The sequence below is a fragment of the Capsicum annuum genome, chromosome 11 (assembly GCF_002878395.1).
Source record: "Capsicum annuum cultivar UCD-10X-F1 chromosome 11, UCD10Xv1.1, whole genome shotgun sequence".
NCBI lineage: Eukaryota > Viridiplantae > Streptophyta > Magnoliopsida > Solanales > Solanaceae > Capsicum > Capsicum annuum.
The window spans coordinates 234,850,247-234,870,694 of NC_061121.1; the positions used below are offsets into that span (position 1 = coordinate 234,850,247).

A 20,448-nucleotide genomic window follows, 5' to 3' on the forward strand; every position below is an offset into this window, starting at 1 on the left:
TACACAAATTATTTCGGGAATGAAGACCGGTGCACATGTGAAAGGGGTATTATATTGGTACAAGAAGAGTTTTACTCATGAATATTGGCCACACCTTAGTGAGAGAATTGAACGTCTCATATGTTTTGATCTAAGTAAAGAAGAATTTGATATGATTATGATTTCAGATGAAATTGATGGCGTACAAGGAGACGGCCAGTATGTAACTAGTATTGCAGGAAAAAGGAGGAAATCTTTGTTTGATAAACATAAGTGAAGGTCGTTTTTGGTCCCTCTTGATCCAGGTATATGTTGCACATAGTACTACTGATTTGAGTAGCATAAATTCATGGAAGAAAGAGTTCACTGTAACCATTCCTAATATGGCTTACAACATAAAACTCACAGTTTGTTCTTCTTAATTGTCACAGATGACATGTTGGTTATTCAACTTAGTGAGGCTCAAACCTATGGATTTTTGATGTAGCAACTGGAATACTATTGGACATAGTAGACCTGCATTGGTCTCATATTGTTATCCCTTATGTCTCAAGTTTGGTTACTCTTTTCCATCGCTCACAACAACTACTACATACCAAGTGAGGTCTGGGGAGGGTGGGGAGAGTAAAGTATAAGCAGATTTTTCAGTTATCGCGTGGAGATAGAAAGGTTATTTTCGACCACTACTTTTGAACTAGACTAGATTGCAATTCATGTCTTTTTCTTTGTATCAGATTTCGGTTTATTATAATAAATTCCAATTTTTTTTTTTATTCTTTTGATATCATTGTTATGCAACACATTTCAAAATCAATGTGTTACACAAGTTTTCAACCACTATGGAGTATGACGTACCAAGTAGTAATGCTACGTATGTAAATACATCTATGTTATTCGGACTCTTTAAATTTGTTGTCTGCGTGATTGATCCTTGTTAAGTTGTGCATTTTTCAAGGATCCGAGACAAGCTTTTCGAGGAACAGTCTAAGCAACCTAGCCTTTATATATATATATATGTGTGTGTTGTTCATGGGATTAGTAGCTACAAGATTTTGGTATGTGTATTTTTAGATATTCAATATTAAAATTTACTGGTCTAATTAATTCAAATTCACACCGAACAAATCTACGAGCTAAGTAACACGGACTATTCACTTTTGATGCCGCACCCGTGTCGGATTCTCCAAAAATACACTACTTTTGGAAAATCCAACAGGCACCTATTGACTTTTTTGAAGAGTCCGAGCAACGTAGTTGATAAGAGAGAACTAGGAATAACTCGCCTACTTACAAACCTTCTACCCTTGTTTTCGACGTCAAATCTTCCTATTTAGGGTAGCTAACAGACTCTTATACTCTTATAGGAAATGCGTTTTCTTGATAGATCTACTCGATATGAATTTGTATTAGTCAGGTCGATGAATTTCGAATACCAAATGTCACAAGTAAAAAACTCATATGTAGCAACTTCCCATGAACAAAGTGTCCAACACAATACAAGTTGTGTCAAGTCATCCTCATTCATCACAGTAAAACCAAAAAGGCTAGGAAAAATTCTGTTTTTTTTGTATTTATCTTCTAATTCTTGAAAAGAAAAAAGCAAATAGTATTACATTGTACTGAAAACTGAGTTTCTATAACTATAGATCCATTGTACAAGTTGTTCAACTATAAATTTTTATTTGATTTTTCATATTCAATTGAAACAGAATATCAAGAATGGCTTTCAGTCTATCATTCTTGCAAATGGAGAGAATTTTTTTTTTCCTACACTTTTCTCCTCTTTGGGCTCAGAATGAAATCATCACCATTGTCGTCGTCATCACTACTATCACTTTTTAGTCGTTTCTTTGCCTTTATGTCGCCGTTCTTTGATACTTGCTGTTGCTCTTTTGAGCTCTCGGCTTTGGTTATGATTGGTCGCGGAGGAGGAGATTTCATTGGAGTCCCCGTACGAATTTGCTTTTGCTTTCTTTGCTTTTTCTCAAACGCCTTCTTTGATCTCTCCGGTGATAACAAACCATGCTCCATCAACCTGCATTTACAAGCCTCAAAAGTATTGTTTCAACTCTATTTAAAAACTCGAAAGAGCTAAAGGACACTAAAAACGATAACTATGCATATACAGCTGCAAATGTGTTGTCTTTTCATGTCAGAACAAAAAAAAGTATGATATTAATTGAGGTGCATGCAAGTTGATCCGGACATTGCCTCAAAACAAAGTTCATTTTATTGCAGCAAAATGCATTCTATGGTACCTTCAAGGAAAATAAATCATCTTAGACTTAAGTGAAAGGAGAAAACGAAAGAAAAAAGAATCTAAGCTAGTTGGATCAAAGACTACAAGTATCAATTTCTATATCCAGGGGAAGTACCTCAGCATGTTGTGGCGGAGATCACTCAAAAGTGTTCCTCGTCCATTTCAGTATCACCTGAAAGAGATAGATAAGAAGGGTACACCGTAGAAATCGGATGCAGATCCTTATCTTTTATATATCCTGAAAGCTTCATATCTTCTTTTAGTAGACTCAATACGAAGCATATCCTGTCTGCATCCACATGTGATACATCTCCCCTTACAAACTCATGCACCGCAGAACCCAACTCAATCCAGCTAGATCCCCGATTTTTTTTCACATGATGCTCTCTAATCAGTGCCCTTACTCTAGCTACATCACGCCATTTTCCCGCAGCAGCATAAATATTGGACAAGAGAATGTAATTTCCGGAATTCTCAGGCTCAATCTTGAATAACTCAGATGCTGCAATTTCAGCCATCTGGACATTACGATGAACATTGCTAGCTGCAAGCATTGCACCCCAAACGGCTGACGTGGGCGCCAAATGCATACTCAATATCATTTCATGCGCCTCCTCAAGGAACCCACCACGGCCAAGGATATCAACCATGCATGCATAATGTTTATCTGTGGGCTCGACTCCGAATTCTTCAGTCATTTGTTTGAAGTACCTCCTCCCTTCATCGACAAGTCCTCCATGGTTGCAAGCACTCAAAACCCCAAGAAAAGTTACTTCATCAGGCTCAAAGTTCTTTCTTTGCATATCCTCAAATAAAGACACTGCTTTTTCAACTAAGCCATGATTAGCAAACGCAGCAATCATTGTACTATAACAACAGAAATCTTTTTTATCCGCCGCTTCAAATACTTGCGAGGCTTTCTCAATATTTCCACACTTCGCATAGAGGTCTATCAGACTGTTAACGACACGTGAATCAGAAAAATATCTGGATCCTACATCATCACTTATTACCGACTCAACTGCATCTACAATCCCTAATTGAGAGCAAGCTGAGATGACACTTAAAATAAAAGTCTCATCCAGTTCCAGACTCTGCTTTCGGAAGTTTTTGAACAATTCTAAGGCAGCAGAAGGCTTCCCATTCTTAGCATAACCACTAATCATGGTAGACCATGTAACGAGATTTTTCTCCGGCATTTCATCGAATAAACACTTTGCTTCGTGCAATTTCCCAGACTTCACATAGCCATCTATCATCATAGTCCACGACACCACATTCCTACGGGGCATTTGTTCAAAGTAGTCCTTTGCTTTTTCCAACTGACCCGCCTTACAATACCCCGATATCATCAAATTCCATGTTCCAGTGTCGCGATGTGGCATTGCCCGAAACAGAAAGCTCGCTGTGTGCACATCACCAACATCAATGTACCCTGAAATCATCACATTCCAAGCAGCCATATCCTTAGTCGGCATAGCGTCAAAAATATTCCTAGCCTCTACCATATCTCCCTTCCTAACATAGCCACATATCACACTAGTCCAAGAAACAACATTTTTCTCATCCATGCCATCGAACAACTCGAGTGCAATTTCAAGTCTTCCATTATTCACGTAACCCGATATCATTGAGTTCCAAGAAACAACATCCTTTTCCTCCATCTCATCAAATACTTGTCTCGCGCAATCAACTTCCCCACATCTCATGAAACAGTCAATCACAGAATTCATCACTATCAAATCAAAACCAAACCCACATTTCCAAATAAACCCAAACATCCCCTCACCATCCCTCGACCATTTCAGCCGTCCAAACACCTTCAGTATAGATGATATACTGAAATTCAAAGGCGTGACATCTAGCGAACGCATATCCCGGAAAAGATAAAAAGCTTCAGTATGCTGAGAATTTTCAACATACCCATGAATCATAGAAGTCCAAAGAAAAGGATTTCGTTCAGTAATTTCATCGAACACCTTACGAGCATAATCTGTGCCACCAAAATGAGAGTAAAGGCGAATGATTTTGTTCAATATGAGGTCTGACGAGGCAATGGAACCACGTACTAACAAATGAGCGTGGACTGATTTTAACCTGTTCAGAGTTTTGCATGTTTGGAGAAGCTGGAAAATAGCTTGATTCATCATTGCATTTCATGGCGCCAACGGCAAAGGATTTAAATTTAGGGACTCGTATAAATTCAAGTTTGGGTTTCTCAAATGGGCTGACCCGTTTGGTCATGCCGTATAAATTTTTACTAAAAATTACATAAATACACAACTTATGTTTTCAATACTATAAAAAAATCTCAACTCCTTAAACATATTAGAAAAATTCCAACATATACACAGAATGTTATGTAATATCGGTTGTGTTATGTTTTGATGCATATACTTAAATAATTTATAGTCCCTTTTTTTTTTCAAATAATATAACCTTGTATCGTGTTCTATGTCAAGATAGATAAATATTTCATCATTCTTAATAAATCGTCTTGAATTTAAAATTTCAAGTTTGAGGGATGAGGTACCCACAATGCTGACCTGACTAATTTGAATTCGAGCAGCAATTTAAAATTATTGAAAGTAAAAATATTTCTTATTAGAATATTTCAAGCCATATATTTACGTTTAACAATCATATTTATATTGAAAAAATAAAAAAAAAACAAAAAAACCTACACTATTCGAACTGTTCAAGAATGTTGTCTCACGATAGCCAAATACACATTACTTTTGGAGAATTCAACTGCACACGACAACATTTTTAAAAAATCTATACAACACAGAATAAACAAATCGATTTACAACCATTCTTTGAACTTTCGGGTAATCCCGATTAATTATCCCTATAATGATTCTGATGATTTTAATTCGTTTTATTATTCGCGTTATTGCTAATTAATATTTGGAGATAAATTCAAATACTTTTCGAGCGAATTAAAACTTACCCGATAAGGAATCTTGCTACCTAGGACCAACCCTAAAACACAAACCTAAAATTTTAAATGCAAGACTGTTTATTAAGAATGGTGAGATCTTTATCTACCCTGACACAAAACGCAATGTAAGGTTATATTATTTTAAAAAAAAAAAAAAAAGACTATAAATTATGTAAGTACATACATCAAAATTCAAACAAAAATAATAGTAACAATTATTTAACATTAATGATATTGCATATGCTTATTACAGTTATTAATCCCACAACAAATTAGATGGCTCAAAACAATTTGACATTATTATTTCTTCATTGTCGGGATATAAAAACCACCCATCCATCAACTCATCAACATAAAATAACTCATTCTTTAGCTAATCAAATAAGTGATCAATACATGTTTCAAGTCGCGGTAGCTCAATGATTAGTGACAACTCTTCTGGCGTTGTCCCCAAATCGGTTGCTGATGAATCGGTGATGATGAAGAGGAAGACGATGATAAAGAATCGAAATTCCTTATAGAAGTTGCTTTTGCTGCTACTGCTTGGATGTCACGAGGGGTTAGTGACACAGGTTTTGGAAGAAAACTTGCAAGTTTCGTAAAGTTGAGGATTGCGGCGTCACGTACTTTTAGATGAAATGATCATACATTTTAATATGTATTATTGAATTTGAACTCACGATCTCCAAATCATCAAAAATGTAATTTTCATGTATATTTCTATCCATTCATACCGTTCATTATTAACAAATCATCTCGTGTTTGTCCTTATTACTAGGAATGGTCCATCTCGAAATGTTGATAACATTTCACATGTCCATCATACTATACTATACCGTTCACAAGATGAAACGGATTTCTAAGAAAATAACGTCACATAAACTGAAACAGAAAATCTGTTACCTTTGATAGATAAAGCCGCAACATCATGAGCTCGAGCCGCAATTTTAGGTGTAGAAAAAGTACCAAGCTAAATACGAGATTTTTTACGAGGCTCGCGAATTTCACCATCCACTTTGCTAGAAAACGTTTTAAAAAATGTTTTGTAGTATATAGTATTTGACAAATATGATTATTTTGTTTAGAATACAAGACAATAAGACAAATATGCCTCTAAAGTTGGACAAAATATATTTTAAAAAATATAACAAAAGATAAATATAACTTAAATACACATAATTAATCTCTTTTATTTTCTGATAACTTAACTTAGACTATTCAGATCACGATATATTTTTTATAAAATTAAACAAATTAAAAATCTTGTGAGAAAACACTAGATCGCGAATTGAAATTTTATATTTGGAATCGATAATCTATTGTTTTGTCACAATCATAAAAATGATACTATAAATGCTCTTTCAAAATGAAAAAGATATTTTCTATCTCATGAGGGAAGACAAATTTTTTTTTTTTTTCGTTTGATTATAACTATTTGTTTTTTTGTTTTTTTTTTTTTAAAAGAGCTCTCTAACGGATCTCTCTCTCACTAGACTCTATCTCTAACGGATCTCTCTCTCACTAGACTCTCTCTCTAACTGATCTCTCTCTCACTAGACTCTCTCTCGGTCCACGGCCTTCGGCGCTGTCGCCGACCGTCGGCGCCGACCCGACCCGACCACCGGTCCCCGACGTCGACCGTCGTTGCCGATCTCCGGCTTCGTCGCCGTCGCCGGTCTACGGCTTCGTCGCCGGCGCCGATATCCGGCTCCATCGCCGTCGCCGACCTACGGCGCCGACCCTACCACCGGTCACCGCCGTACCCCCTCTCTCCCGTGCCTCGATCTCCGGCCCCGTCGCCGTCGCCGACCTACGGCGCCGACCCGACCGCCGGTCACCGACGCCGACCACCAAGACTGACCGCCGGTCACCGACCCCCGTCGCCGAGATCCGGTCCCCCCCCCCCGCTGTACCCCCCCCCCCCGCCCCCCCCCCCCCCCCTTCTCTGTCCAGACCGCCCCCCCTTCCTCCGGCGCCGTTACAACATTGCAGCAGCCGAAGCTCGATCTTCAGCCGCACCGCCGCTCCATCGTCAGCAGCCGCGGATCCATCTCAGTAGCGATCCCCCAGCAGCAGGTTGACGCGGGGCTTGGTTGCCGGCTTGGTCTACAAGTGAAATCTGGTGACTTCTAACCTTTGCTTATTTCATTCTTCATTCTGCATTCTTTCATTCTTCATATTATACTAGTAATTGAGTATAGTTTGGTTGCTGGAATATTTCCTTGAATTTGTGTGAGCCTTGTATTACTTGCTGCTGCTTTACTATTACCATCGTTTATGTCCTTATATCTTTATATTATCTTTATATTCTCTTATACTTTCGCCTAGTTGTGGCTTTGGGCAGTAATGGGTGGATAGGGTCATGTCTGAGGGGGTTGGGGCGGGGGGCAGTGGTGGGGGCGGGGGATGAGGAAAGGGCGGGAGTGGGAGGGAGGCCAAGGTTTGGCCGCGGGGGAAGTAGTGGAGGGCGTGCGGGTAGTGAAGGTAGGTTGAGGGTTGGGTCTTGGAATATAGGGACCCTGCAGGGCAAGTCCATAGAGCTTGTGAAGACCCTTAGGAAGAGAAGGATCAACATTGCGTGTGTTCAGGAGATCAAGTGGGTAGGGTCTAAGGCTAGGGATGTGGATGGTTACAAGCTGTGGTACTCTGGGAGCGAGAGGCGTAGGAATGGAGTTGGCATCTTAGTGGATGAAGAGCTTAGAGGTCAGGTAGTAGAGGTGAAGAGGATCAATGATAGGTTGATGACTATTAAGTTGGTCATTCGGGGGTTTACCCTGAACGTGTGTAGTGCCTATGCACCGCAAGTGGGATCGGAGGGGGAGGAGAAGATGCGGTTTTGGGAGGCCTTGGAGGAGGTGGTGAGAGGCGTGCCTAGCTCGGAGAAGATTGTTGTAGCAGGAGATTTCAACGGGCACATCGGGGCGCTACCGGGAGGCTTTGGGGATGTGCATGGTGGTTTTGGTTTTGGGGAGAGAAATGAGGAGGGGGCTACCCTACTGGAGTTTGCGAGGTCCTTTGGGCTGGTGGTGGTGAACTCGGGCTTCCCGAAGAAGGACGAGCACCTGATCACCTTTCGAAGCGCGATAGCCAGGACCCAGATTGACTTTGTGTTACTTAGGAAAAGGGATAGGGCGTGGTGTAAGGACTGTAAGGTCATCCCGAGTGAGAACCTTTCGACCCAACATAGGCTCTTGGTTATGGATTTGGGTATAAAGAAGAATAGAAAGAGGAGGAGTAGGGAGTGTAGACCTAGAATTAAGTGAGGCGGCTTGACGCCAGTGAATGCGTGGGAGATAGGGGAGAAGTTGGCAGGAATGGGGGTGTGGGAGTGTAGGGGAGACGTGGATAGTATGTGGGATAGGGCGGCTAGGTGCATCAGGGAGAATGCAAGTGAGGTGTTGGGGGTTTCTAGGGGCCGGGCCGGGCACCATCAGGGGGATTGGTGGTGGAATGAAGAGGTGGAGAAGAAAGTGGGGACCAAGAAAGGGGCGTATGCCAAGTTGGTGGAGAGTAAGGACGAAGAGGAGAAGCGGGTAAACAGGAAGGAGTACAAGCTAGCGAGGAAGGAGGCTAAGTCAGCAGTCACGGCAGCTAAGACGGCCGCCTTTGAGAGCCTATATGCAGGGTTACAGGGGAAGGGAGGGGAGAAAAAGTTGTTTAGACTCGCTAAGGCTAGGGAGAGGAAGGGTCGTGACCTCGATCAGGTGAGGTGCATTAAGGGGGAGGACGGTAGAGTGTTGGTGGAAGACGGCCACATTAAGAATAGATGACAGTCGTACTTTCATAGGCTCTTGAATGACGAAGGGGATAGAGCTATTGTGTTAGGGGAACTGGAGCACTCAGAGGAGTGTCGGGATTTTAGCTATTGTAGACGTTTTAAGGTAGAAGAGGTTAGACAGGTTGTTCGCAGAATGCGAAGGGGTAGGGCGACGGGGCCGGATGAGATACCGGCCGAGTTTTGGAAGTTCGTTGGAGAGGCTGGTCTGAGGTGGTTGACGGAATTGTTTAATGAAATCTTCAAGACGGCAAAGATGCCTGAGGCTTGGAGTTGGAGCACCATGATACCTCTCTATAAGAATAAGGGGGACATTTAGAGTTGCAACAACTATAGGGGTATTAAGTTATTGAGTCACTCTATGAAGATCTGGGAGAGAGTGGTCGAGGTGAGGCTGAGACGGATAGTGTCTATTTCAGAAAACCAGTTTGGATTTATGCCTGGCCGCTCGACGACGGAGGCGATTCACCTGGTACGGAGGTTGGTGGAACTGTATAGGGAGAGGAAGAAGGACCTGCACATGGTGTTTATCGACCTGGAGAAGGCCTACGACAAAGTCCCTAGGGAGGTGCTTTGGAGATGCTTGGAGGTGAGGGGAGTACCGCTGGCATATATCAGAGCAATCAAGGATATGTATGATGAAGCGAAAACTAAGGTGAGGACGGCGGGAGGAGACTCAGAACATTTCACGATCCGGACAGGGTTGCATCAGGGATCTACTCTTAGTCCCTTTTTGTTTGCAGTGGTAATGGATGTGTTGACGCGGCGTATTCAAGGGGAGGTGCCGTGGTGTATGCTTTTTGCAGACGATGTAGTTCTGATAGCTGAGACCCGAGAGGGTGTGAGCGACAAATTAGAGGTGTGGAGGCAAACCCTTGAGTCTAAAGGGTTCAGGGTGAGCAGAAGCAAGACAGAGTATGTGGAATGCAAGTTTAATGACGTGAGGCGGGAGAACGAGGTAGTAGTGAAGCTAGAATCATAGGAGGTAGGTAAGAGGGAGAGTTTCAAGTATCTCGGGTCCGTGATCCAGAGTAACGGTGAGATTGATGAGGATGTCTCGCACCGTATTGGGGCGGGATGGATGAAGTGGAAGCTCGCATCGGGGGTGCTGTGTGATAAGAAGGTGCCGCCTAAGCTTAAAGGCAAATTCTACAGGGCGGTAGTCCGTCCGGCCATGTTGTATGGAGCGGAGTGTTGGCCAGTGAAGAACTCCCACATCCAAAAGATGAGGGTGGCAGAAATGTGGATGTTGCGATGGATGTGTGGGCTGACTAGAGAGGATAGAGTTCGGAATGAGAACATCCGGGAGAAGGTTGGTGTGACACCAGTGGAGTGCAAGATGCGGAAAACTCGATTAAGATGGTTCGGACACGTGAAGAGGAGGGGCATGGATGCCCCGGTCCGTAGGTGTGAGAGGCTAGCGTTGGATGGGTTTAAACGGGGTAGGGGTAGGCCGAAGAAGTACTGGGGTGAGGTGATTAGGCGAGACATGGAGCAGTTACAGCTCACCGAGGACATGACCCTAGATAGGAAGGTCTGGAGGACGCGAATCAGGGCAGAGGACTAGGGCCAGCCTGAGTCGCTAGTGTAGGGAACTACTTGGTGGGGGTTTATTCCTGTTAGGAGTCCGTGTCCCATGTTTTATTATGGATCTGTGTGTTTTCCTTTGTTTAGATTACTTATGGGTGCCGTATTTATGTTATGTAATCTTGTAACCTTGTGTTGTGCTTTGCTATGTGTTTGTGTGGTACCGCATGTCCTGAGCCGGGGGTCTATCGGAAACAGCCTTTCTACTTTTTCAGAGGTAGAGGTATGGACTGCGTACATCCTACCCCCAGACCCCACCAGGTGGGAATATACTGGGTTTGTTGTTTTTTTTTTTTAAAAGAAGTATTTCTAATTATTAAAAGGCTGTGTTTAGAGAAATTATTTAGACTAGTAGCTTTTAGATTCTGAATATAATTTTATTTTTACAATTAGGAGCATAAATGGTATATCTATCTATATAGTCAGAATCGCCTCGATCGATAATTAAAAAAAATGATTTTTTTGTGCAACAATAAATTGATAAATATCAAACCAATTATTTAATACATTATCGATGCATATAAGCTAAACGCTACCACATCCAAATTCGAACATTCATTTTTTCCTGTCAATAGGGCACTAAACTTTTTGCCACTTATTGAATATGTTTCACAAGTTCATTTCCTCAAGTCTTATGTTTATGGATTTTTTTTTTCCAATTGATTGAATTAATATATAATATACGAAAAAGGATCATATTCGTTCTTTTACGATCGAAAATTAATTCTAAATGTCTGTCAAATATCAATATGGCATTGGTTCTGGCTTGGTCCCTCTCTACATATTAAATGCTACTCATGCAAAAACAAAATTTCAGTCTCTCGTGTACAGTTTTATTTTATATATTTCTGTCACAAGCTATTTTCAAAGCTTGAATCGACGACCTCCTAATTACATAATAACAATTTTATCAGTTACTCTAACATTCTTGCCCTCCAAGTGTCCATGCTATGCAATTTTAAAAAATTGTAGTGGACGGAGCAGTAAGTATTCTTTTATTGATAATTAAACTCTCGAATTTAATTTCTCCATTGAAGTCACCTTTCACTTTTATGATTTTATCCTCAACGTGGGAGTTTCGGGCATGTGATTAAATCCTATTTTTCTTTTAGTTTTTGGGAATTCTAAAATATAATGTGATTAAATCCTCCATTTCTTCTGCTCCATAATATTCACATGTGAAAAATCATTTTGTCTTTAGTATTCTTAAAAGATTTATACTTTTTGTTATCCTGCACAAATAGCCATTGGGCTGTGCATTTATTTATAGGCAAACAATATAGGTCTCGATAATATAAAATTTAATTAAATAAAATTTTGACATTTTATATAATTAGTAAAAATTTGAATCTATCGAGATACATAATTAACTCTCAATATATATATTCAATTAAGATATATTTTTTTTCTTTTAAAGATATACTATAATAATTAACTTCGATATATTTTTTTTTATTTTGGGTCTACCGAGATACATAATACGTCTAATGAAAATACCTTTTTTATTTTATAAAGATACATCATTAACTCTCTCTCGACTTTTTTTATTTATTTATTTTGAGTTTGTCGAGTTATATAATTAGCACCCGATACATTCCACGAAGATAGATTATTAATTGAGTTTTTTGTAATTAATTTATACATTAGGTAGGTAATTGATAAATTAATGTGTATTTTTATGTAATCGTTCCTTATTTATTTATTTATTTATTATTATATTAAAGAAAGGGGAAAAATTATTACTATTATTTATTAGTATATATAGAGAGAGAGAAATACTATAGATGGGATTAAACTACGTCGTTGAGAGTTTAAGATGAGAAGATCTAGAAGATATCAAATTTTTAATCATAACCGTCCATCGAATCTCATCCAACGTTCATTATTATTAGTTGTACTTACTATATAATGCTTTGGTCAGAAAGTTCAGTCATTTTATCATCATCAAAAAGAAAAAGAAAATGCCCTCTCCAATCTCCAATCTCCTCCTCCGATCCGCCGCCTGTGGTGGCCGGGAATCACACCAACAACAACAACACCGCCGCCATATACAACCATCCCATATCAATAGATCGATGTGTGTTGTTTAATTTGCAGAGGAGGAAATATATATATATATGTGTGTGTTATAACCGGTCTCCTAATCCTCTTTGATGCTCTTTGTTTGACACCAAACCATACCACCAGTGGTGGTGGTAGTGGTGGTGGTTGTCAAACGGAGTATCAGTGACGATGACGGAGTCCGATTTATCGGATTAATAACTCAATCTTTCAGGTATGGAAGCTTAGTTTTGTAGATTCCCATATAGCTTTGATTTCCATGTTTATTTAGCTTTCATTTGCAATTAGGATTTAGATTTATTATTTAATTAAATAGCTGCAGGTGTAATTTTAGTAAATTAGTAACTATGTCAAGGGTAAAAATGATTGTCAATATAAGTTGTATTTTGTACATAATGTTAGCCAGCTAAGGCACATACATATGTGTTCCTCCTTTGGCTATTTTGGGAAATATTAGCTTTATCTGATCTGTGTCATTGCTTTTTATTTATCAAAATGTATTTGCTTTGGATTAAAAAGTTTATTTGTTGGTATTCTATTTTCTCTTGGCCTGATAGTATAGTACATAGTACACTGCTGTCATTGTTTTATAGGCTAGTGACAAATTTTAGTAGAGGTTCAAAACCCTATCATCCCCATATAAATAGAATAGAAAGCAGCATCAGCATTTCTTAGTAAGTTCAAAAAAAAAAAAAAAAAGGGCATTTCTTGTTTGAAGCTCAGGTATTTCTTGTTCCTTTTTTTAATGTAGTCGCTTAATAAATAATGGGGTGTTTTGAAGCTTTTCCTATTTTTGACCTAGATAATGGGGTTTTTTGACCTAGGGTCTTTTGAAGCTTAGTAGATAATGGGAGTTTTTTTTAGCTTGATAATGGCTTCTTTTGAAGCTTAATAGCTAATGGGGTTTTTTGACCTAGCTGTAACGGGGCCTTTTGAAGCTCTATGGTAGGAAGACCTTAGTGGATCTGATAGAGTTGGATATGGTAGACTTTAATGTTATCTTAGGGATGGATTAGCTTCATGAATGCTATGCATCTCCCACCCCCCACAGATGAAGAAGCGCCCAGAGAGGAGAAGAAGTGATGGGGTCTCAATTGCAACAATCCCCCTCACTTCTTCCCCTCTCACTTCTTCTGCTGTGGTGGACACCACATCTGCTGTGGGGGGATGGGGTCTCAATTGCTCGCTTCTTCATCCGTGGGATTGGGGATGGGGTCTCAATTGCAACCAAACCCTCTCACTTCTTCTGCTGTTGGGGGATGATGTATCAAATGCTCACTTCATCTGTGGGGGTGGGAATGGGGTCTAATCCTAGACCCACCACTTCTTCAAAGAGGAGTTATGTAATCGTAGACCCACCCTATCTCACTCTGCATATTGTGGGTACTATGCCTAGTATGGAGACATCAAGTATTCCCACAGTAGCGTTTCAGAGTCTGCCATCCCTTGCGCATAGTCCAGGTGGAACTCCTGCGCCGTACGCATATCAACCACCACTCCCTATGCAACCAGCTGCTATTGGACCACCCCCTAGGCGACCACAACGACCAACCACTATGCTAGCACTGCCGCCACTACCACCAGGTATTTTGTAGTGTTTTTCCATGATTTCCCTCTTTTCATGAATCATGATTTCACTCTTTAATTGTTTTTCTTTTATCTACATTTTTTAGTGTTGGACGACAGAGCAGGTCCTTCCAATACGAATCCGGACGATGGTGCGGCTACTTCTGATCGATCTGTTAGGCCTCGGACAATGGGGTAAGAATGCAACGTGCTCTTCCTTTTGATAGAATTAGAGCCCCGTGTAGTGATTCAATTCTTTTTGTATTATTGATTTGCAGGTAGAAAGTTAACTGTGATATGAAGACCCAGAGTTGGTATCTTAAGTATAGTCTATAGAGGCAGCCTTTCGTTTTGTTGACGTTGGTTTCTTTAAGTATAGCCTATATAGAGGCAACATTTCGTTTTGTTGACGTTGGTGCCTATGGAGGCTTTGAACCGAAAGTATGTTATTTTCTATTTCGAAGCTAAATTAAGAGACATAAATTGAAAGTTTATTTTTCTAATTTATTTATGAGTTTCCCTTCCTAATTTTATGGAAAACAAACGGTTCACAAGGTGGATCTCAAAGTGTATTCTTTGACATGAAATAGGAGTTACAGAAAGGTAGTTATCACTAAAGAGTTTACGTTTTATAGACTAGTCGTCTTTCATATCAATAATTATCACAAGCCGCAATGACACGTTACGACTTATAGAGAGTCGTAGTCGGGACAATGAGTTCAAAAACTTAGAATTATAAGTGGCCATCACTCGAGGTGTCTATTCTCCTCCGCTTAGGATCATTCATCCTTGAATGATGGGTCAAAGGCATCCATTTGAACGAATTTAAAGTAGAAACTCACCCACACGTACCTTTAACAAAGGTAGAAAACAAGATTAACACATTACTTAAGCATGAGTTTTTGGACTGGAAAACAAGAATGGGTAGTCTAATGCCCAAAGTATTCTGTCTTGACTACGAATTAGACTCTCTGAGTCGTATGGTCTCAGAGTGAGTTATAGGTGTGAGTCGTAGTGTTACCAAAAATGAGGTCCCTCAGCTACTGTCCAGACTATGACTCTTGGTGATGAGCCTTAGTGAGTTATTACGAGCCGTATAGTGACCCATAGATGCTGGCGATAATCTTTTAGCTTTTAATTAAGGGTACTTAGGACATTTACCTCATTATCCACTTAATACCCACGACCATAGAACACCCGTGGGATGTTACCTTCAACACTATCTCACTCAAATCACTCTCTCAAACTCTCTAAATTCTCTCATGCAAGATACAAAGGTTTTCAAAGAAGTTGGTCATTATATTCAAGGGATTATAGGTTGATTTTCTTCATAAATATAAGAGTACTTTCGTCTTTACATAATAACAAGTAACGGATAATATGGATATTCAAATTATCCATTGGGTTTATCCATTTTATCCATAATCAAACATGGATTGAATTGGATATTTTATCCATTTTCACATGACCCACTTTTTACCTGCCTATATCGAACTCAACCCGCCCGTTTGCCACCCCTAGTCGTCTTTCATATCAATAATTATCACTAAGGTAATTATTCTCCTTGACCTTCAGTAATCCTTATATGATCAATAATAGTAATTAATGCACTTAACAAGCAAATAATAAGTGTTATCAGCGTATTTTTTTTGACAGTTAAAAGATTTTCCAAATTTAGCATCAACAAGTGTTGGGTAAAAAGAGGAAAGAATGTATATATTGATACAGAAAAAAAAAAAAAAACACATTCTAAACAATTAGATTGATGAAAGACGCATTGCTTTTAAAAAGAAACGGACTATGATAAAATAAAAGATTACAGCCTAAAAATAAATTGTGATGGAATAACAAAATTATCCAACAACAACAACAAATCCATTATATTCCCATATAGTGGGGTTTGAGGAGGGTAGAATGTACGCAGTCTATACCACTATATCCGAAGACCCCCGGCTCAAGAAAAGGACCGAGACCATGTTTAAATATCGCAAGCATACAACATAATAAAATAACAACGATACAACAACCTCAAATAAGTACATGAACCAACAAAAGGCACCCCCCCCCCCCCCCCCCCCCCCCCCCCCACAACCCTAGACATGAACCAACCAAGCTACACGAAACTCTCCTAATTCCAGCCTATGACTTAACCACACCCCTTAGCCCTCTGCCCTAATACTCTTCCTCCAAACCTTCCTATCAAGGGTCATGTCCTCAGTAAGCCGTAATTGCTTCATATCACGTCTAATTACTTCTGTCCAGTATTTCTTCGGTCTACCCCTGCCCTGCTTGAAACCATCCAAGGCCAACCTCTCACACCTACGAACAAGAGCATCCGTGCCCCTTCTCATCACATGCCTAAACCATCTCAACCTCCCTTCCCGAACTTTATCCTCCACCGATGCCACCCCCACCTTGTCCCGAATATCCTCATTCCTAACCGTATCAGCCCTCATGAGACCGCACATCCAACGCAACATCCTCATTTCCGCCACCTTCAACTTAGAGTTCTTAACCGACCAGCACTCCGTGCCATACAGCATAGCCCGGCCGAACTGCAACTCTATAGAATTTACCTTTAATCGATTTCTTAAATTATTATTTAATTATTTTTATCAATCGATTTTATTATTCAAAACGTTATCAGCCACTTTATAATCCTTTTAGGTTCATACAAGGATTTAAAACTTTCCATTTATAGTTCTTTTAAATTTATATAACTATTTAAAACCTAATAACCGTCAACAATTATCACATTGACTACTTTATGATCCGAACAAGCATTGACACTCAAGAATTCTTCCTGTGCCACGGTTGTATTGTTGTTGTATAGGATACGATTTTCATCTCATGCTTATCTGTTTTGATGAATATTTGTTTTAGATTTGTTTAATATTGTAATATTTAAATCTAATTCATACCTATTTTACATCTTCTTTTAAATTTTCAGAACTAGAATGAGATAAAGATTTCCGTTCAGGAAATTATTCACTTCCAAAACGAAAAAAGTTTTGGCTCTTAAGAAGGACCAACAATACAATTACAAGGCTTGATATTTTTTCTTTTCTTTAACGATGAGATTGTAGTTGGTTTGATTTAGGTTTAATTTTATTTTCTTCTTTTGCTTTAATTTCTTGTAGTGTATTTTCTTGAATTAATATCTAATAATAACTCTAATTAAATTTTAATTCGAGTACTTTACTTTATGAATGAAGAGGCACACGTACATAACACGTACATTAAATTAGTTAAGATAAAAGGAATAATATTTTATAATCACATTTATATATTAAACGGAAATTCGTAAACATGGCATAAACTACATATATCCTCCCACAGTATAGCAATGTAGAAAGAACCAATGGTAACTACAAGTATTACATATGCCTCAGTTATAAATTTATAACGCAGCTATATTAATATATGGTAATTAATATGTAAAAATTAAGCACTCCTAAAACATATGGTAACAAGAATATATATGAAGAACTAATGCTGTTAGATTTTCTTTCCTTGTGTACCCAAAAAAAGAATTTCTAAAATATATAATAAGTGGAGGAAAAAAAAGGAAAATTTAATAACGATTTTATTTCTTAAAAATTAAAATAAGGTATAAGATAAATAACAAAAGCACAACAAATTTTTTCATCCAAACTTCGTTAGTGTTTGGACTCTTTATTTTTTTATTTTTTTGACGTAAAAATCACAGGAAAATATCTTCCTTTCAAATTTATTAGGTATCAGGACTCTTTTTTTTTTTTTTAGAAAAAAAAAGAATAAGAAAGAATGACTTTTTTAATTTATCTATAATCTATCTATATACTGTGAAAAACCTTTATAAAAGTGATTTATACCTTTTGCGTGTCATTAAAAATTTCCACAAAATTAATTCTCTTTGTTGCAGACACATTCAGGAGGAATATTGTTGAGGGTTACAAATCAAATTGCTCAAGATTTGGTAAAACGTAAAAGGTAATTATGTAAATTAAAGTTATAGTCATATTTTTTTTTTTTGTAATTATTTTATTTATTTATTATTGAGCCTTGAATACACTGTTATGTTCCTGTGAAAGATGAAAGATGGATAGATGAATGCATTAATTTCTATTTCTAACTTATAACTAGAATCTTAACCTCAATTTTATGATCTAGTCCTTAACCTCAACTTAGTCGTGATATTGCAATGCTCTAGTTGATTTTTGGGCTTTATCATCATAGATTTCATTTATATATTTTTTTTTCCAGATTGTATTCTTTTGATATCATTGTTATGCACCACACTTCAAATTGGTGTTGTTATAAAACTTTTCAACCACTGTGGTATACCAAGTATTATTGCTTTAAGATAATCATATGCATGCACGTACATTTATGTTGTTCGGAATCCTTAAATTTGTTGTTTGATGCGAAGTAGTGCATTTTTACAGTATTACGGTAATTTTTCTAGTTTCTCAATGAGGTTCGAGGAAAATCAGTCTATGCTACTATATTATATTATGATTGATTTCACTCATCGCTTATACTAATTAAGTGACATTCGTTTTCTTGATTAGGGGGATTCAGAAAGAAAGAAAGAATGCAGATCTCAGATTCAACGTCCAAGGGAAAGAAAAAGCAACATGTCAACATTTGTATACCCAAAGAAGTCGTTGCTGAAATATTACAAAGAGTACCTGGCCAAGATTTGCTTGAAACTTTAAAGAAAGTATGCATGCAGTGGTGTTCAATTATCTACAGCGGGAGGTTTGCCTACTCGCACATCGAACGTGGAATATTAAAATCGTCATTCTCACAACTGGAAGCAGTTATTATTAGCATGACTGATGATAGGTCTTCTTTCATAGTTTCTGCCTTGGAATGGCATAGTTTTCCAACCCGTGAACTCGGAGAACATGAAAGGTATTGGAAGGCTAAATACATTTATATGGTAAATAATGTGTTCTTACATAGAATCAGTTACATGATGAGGGTGAATTCTGTGTATGGTTTCGTCTGTTTCTGGAGTGATGATGCTTGTCTTCATGTCTGTAATCCTATCACTAAAGAGTATTTAACGACTCCACCATATTCTTATACTAATACCTATATGGCACCAGTACACCACCAGCTTGTTGCAGTTGGCTTTGGATTTTGCCATCTTTCATATGAATACAAGCTGGTTGTTCTTCATGAAGATGCAGTAGAATATGGTGAGACTAAACCATTTGTTTTAACTTGTCGAGCTGGCTGTTTATGGAGGTCTCTGAAAGCAATTCCTGATACAAAATTTATTTCTCGTGGTCAGACGGGTGCACATGTGAAAGGGGTATTGTATTGGTACTTGGAGAGTTGTACTCCTAAAGATTGGCCACAGACGATTAAAAGGCTCGTATGTTTCGATCTAACTACAGAAGAATTTGATATGATTATGGTTCCAGCTGAAATTGATGGCGGCGTACAAGGACTCCAGTATGTAATTAGCATTACCGAAAAAGGAGGAAATCTTTGTTTGATAAATATAAGTCATGTTTATTTTTGCTCCCTCTTGATCCAGGTATATGTTGCGGCGCATAGTGCTGCTGCTGATCTGAGTAGCATAAATTCATGGAAGAAAGAGTTCACTGTGACTGTTCCTAATATGGCTTACAATATAAACATCAATCATTTGTTCGTCTTAGTTGTTACTGATGACATGTTGGTGATTCAACTTAGTGATGGTAAAACCTTCGGATTTATTAATGTAGCAACTGGAATGCTGTTGACTGGGTTACGTCTGAATTTGTCTACAATTGTTATCCCTTATGTTCCAAGTTTGGTTAGTTTTGCCCATATTCCACCACTTTTAGGTGCTAATCTGGTCTAGATTCTGGTCTAGATTGCAATTCATGTCTTCCTTCTCTGTATCAAATTTTGGCTTATCATAATATATTTCAATTTTTTTTGTCAGATTCTTTTGATATATTGTTACTGACACACATCAAAATTGATGTTGCCATACAACTTTTCCACCACTATATATGGTGTACCCATGGTTCATGTTTATATATATATATATATATATATATATATAGTGGCATGTGGATTAAATATTTACAACAACAACAACAAACCCAGTGTATTCCCACTTAGTGGGGTCTGAGGGGGTAAGATGTACGCAGTCCATACCTCTACCTCTGACGAAGTAGAAAGGCTGTTTCCGAAAGACCCCCGGCTCAAGTCACGAGATATCACACAAACACATAGTACAGCACAGAAGCAGATGACATAACATAGATACGGCACCCATAAGGAATATAA

The 20,448-nt window shown here is 38.5% G+C and overlaps 3 protein-coding genes and 1 pseudogene across 3 annotated transcripts; 2 read left to right on the forward strand and 2 right to left on the reverse strand.

Annotated features, from left to right (window-relative positions):
* Positions 1 to 1,599: 1,599 nt before the first annotated feature.
* On the reverse strand, positions 1,600 to 4,610 carry LOC107871000 (pentatricopeptide repeat-containing protein At4g02750). Its single transcript, XM_016717742.2, has 2 exons — positions 2,355 to 4,610; positions 1,600 to 2,014 (listed from the first exon to the last, which is right to left on the reverse strand). Exon 1 carries the CDS (start codon positions 4,387 to 4,389, stop codon positions 2,380 to 2,382), a length of 2,010 nt encoding a protein of 669 aa, XP_016573228.2. The 5' UTR covers positions 4,390 to 4,610; the 3' UTR covers positions 1,600 to 2,014; positions 2,355 to 2,379.
* Positions 4,611 to 5,439: 829 nt separating this feature from the next.
* On the reverse strand, positions 5,440 to 6,897 carry LOC124889009 (annotated as a pseudogene).
* A 5,566-nt stretch (positions 6,898 to 12,463) lies between these two features.
* On the forward strand, positions 12,464 to 14,700 carry LOC107872574. The gene is made up of 3 exons (XM_016719221.2): positions 12,464 to 14,190; positions 14,280 to 14,367; positions 14,451 to 14,700. The coding sequence occupies exons 1-3, from the start codon at positions 13,689 to 13,691 to the stop codon at positions 14,452 to 14,454; spliced, it is 594 nt and encodes a 197-aa protein (XP_016574707.1). The 5' UTR covers positions 12,464 to 13,688; the 3' UTR covers positions 14,455 to 14,700.
* A 3,271-nt stretch (positions 14,701 to 17,971) lies between these two features.
* LOC124888756 (putative F-box protein At3g52320) lies at positions 17,972 to 20,031 on the forward strand. Its single transcript, XM_047400048.1, has 2 exons — positions 17,972 to 18,144; positions 18,726 to 20,031. Exon 2 carries the CDS (start codon positions 18,749 to 18,751, stop codon positions 20,012 to 20,014), a length of 1,266 nt encoding a protein of 421 aa, XP_047256004.1. The 5' UTR covers positions 17,972 to 18,144; positions 18,726 to 18,748; the 3' UTR covers positions 20,015 to 20,031.
* The last annotated feature ends 417 nt before the right edge of the window (positions 20,032 to 20,448 follow it).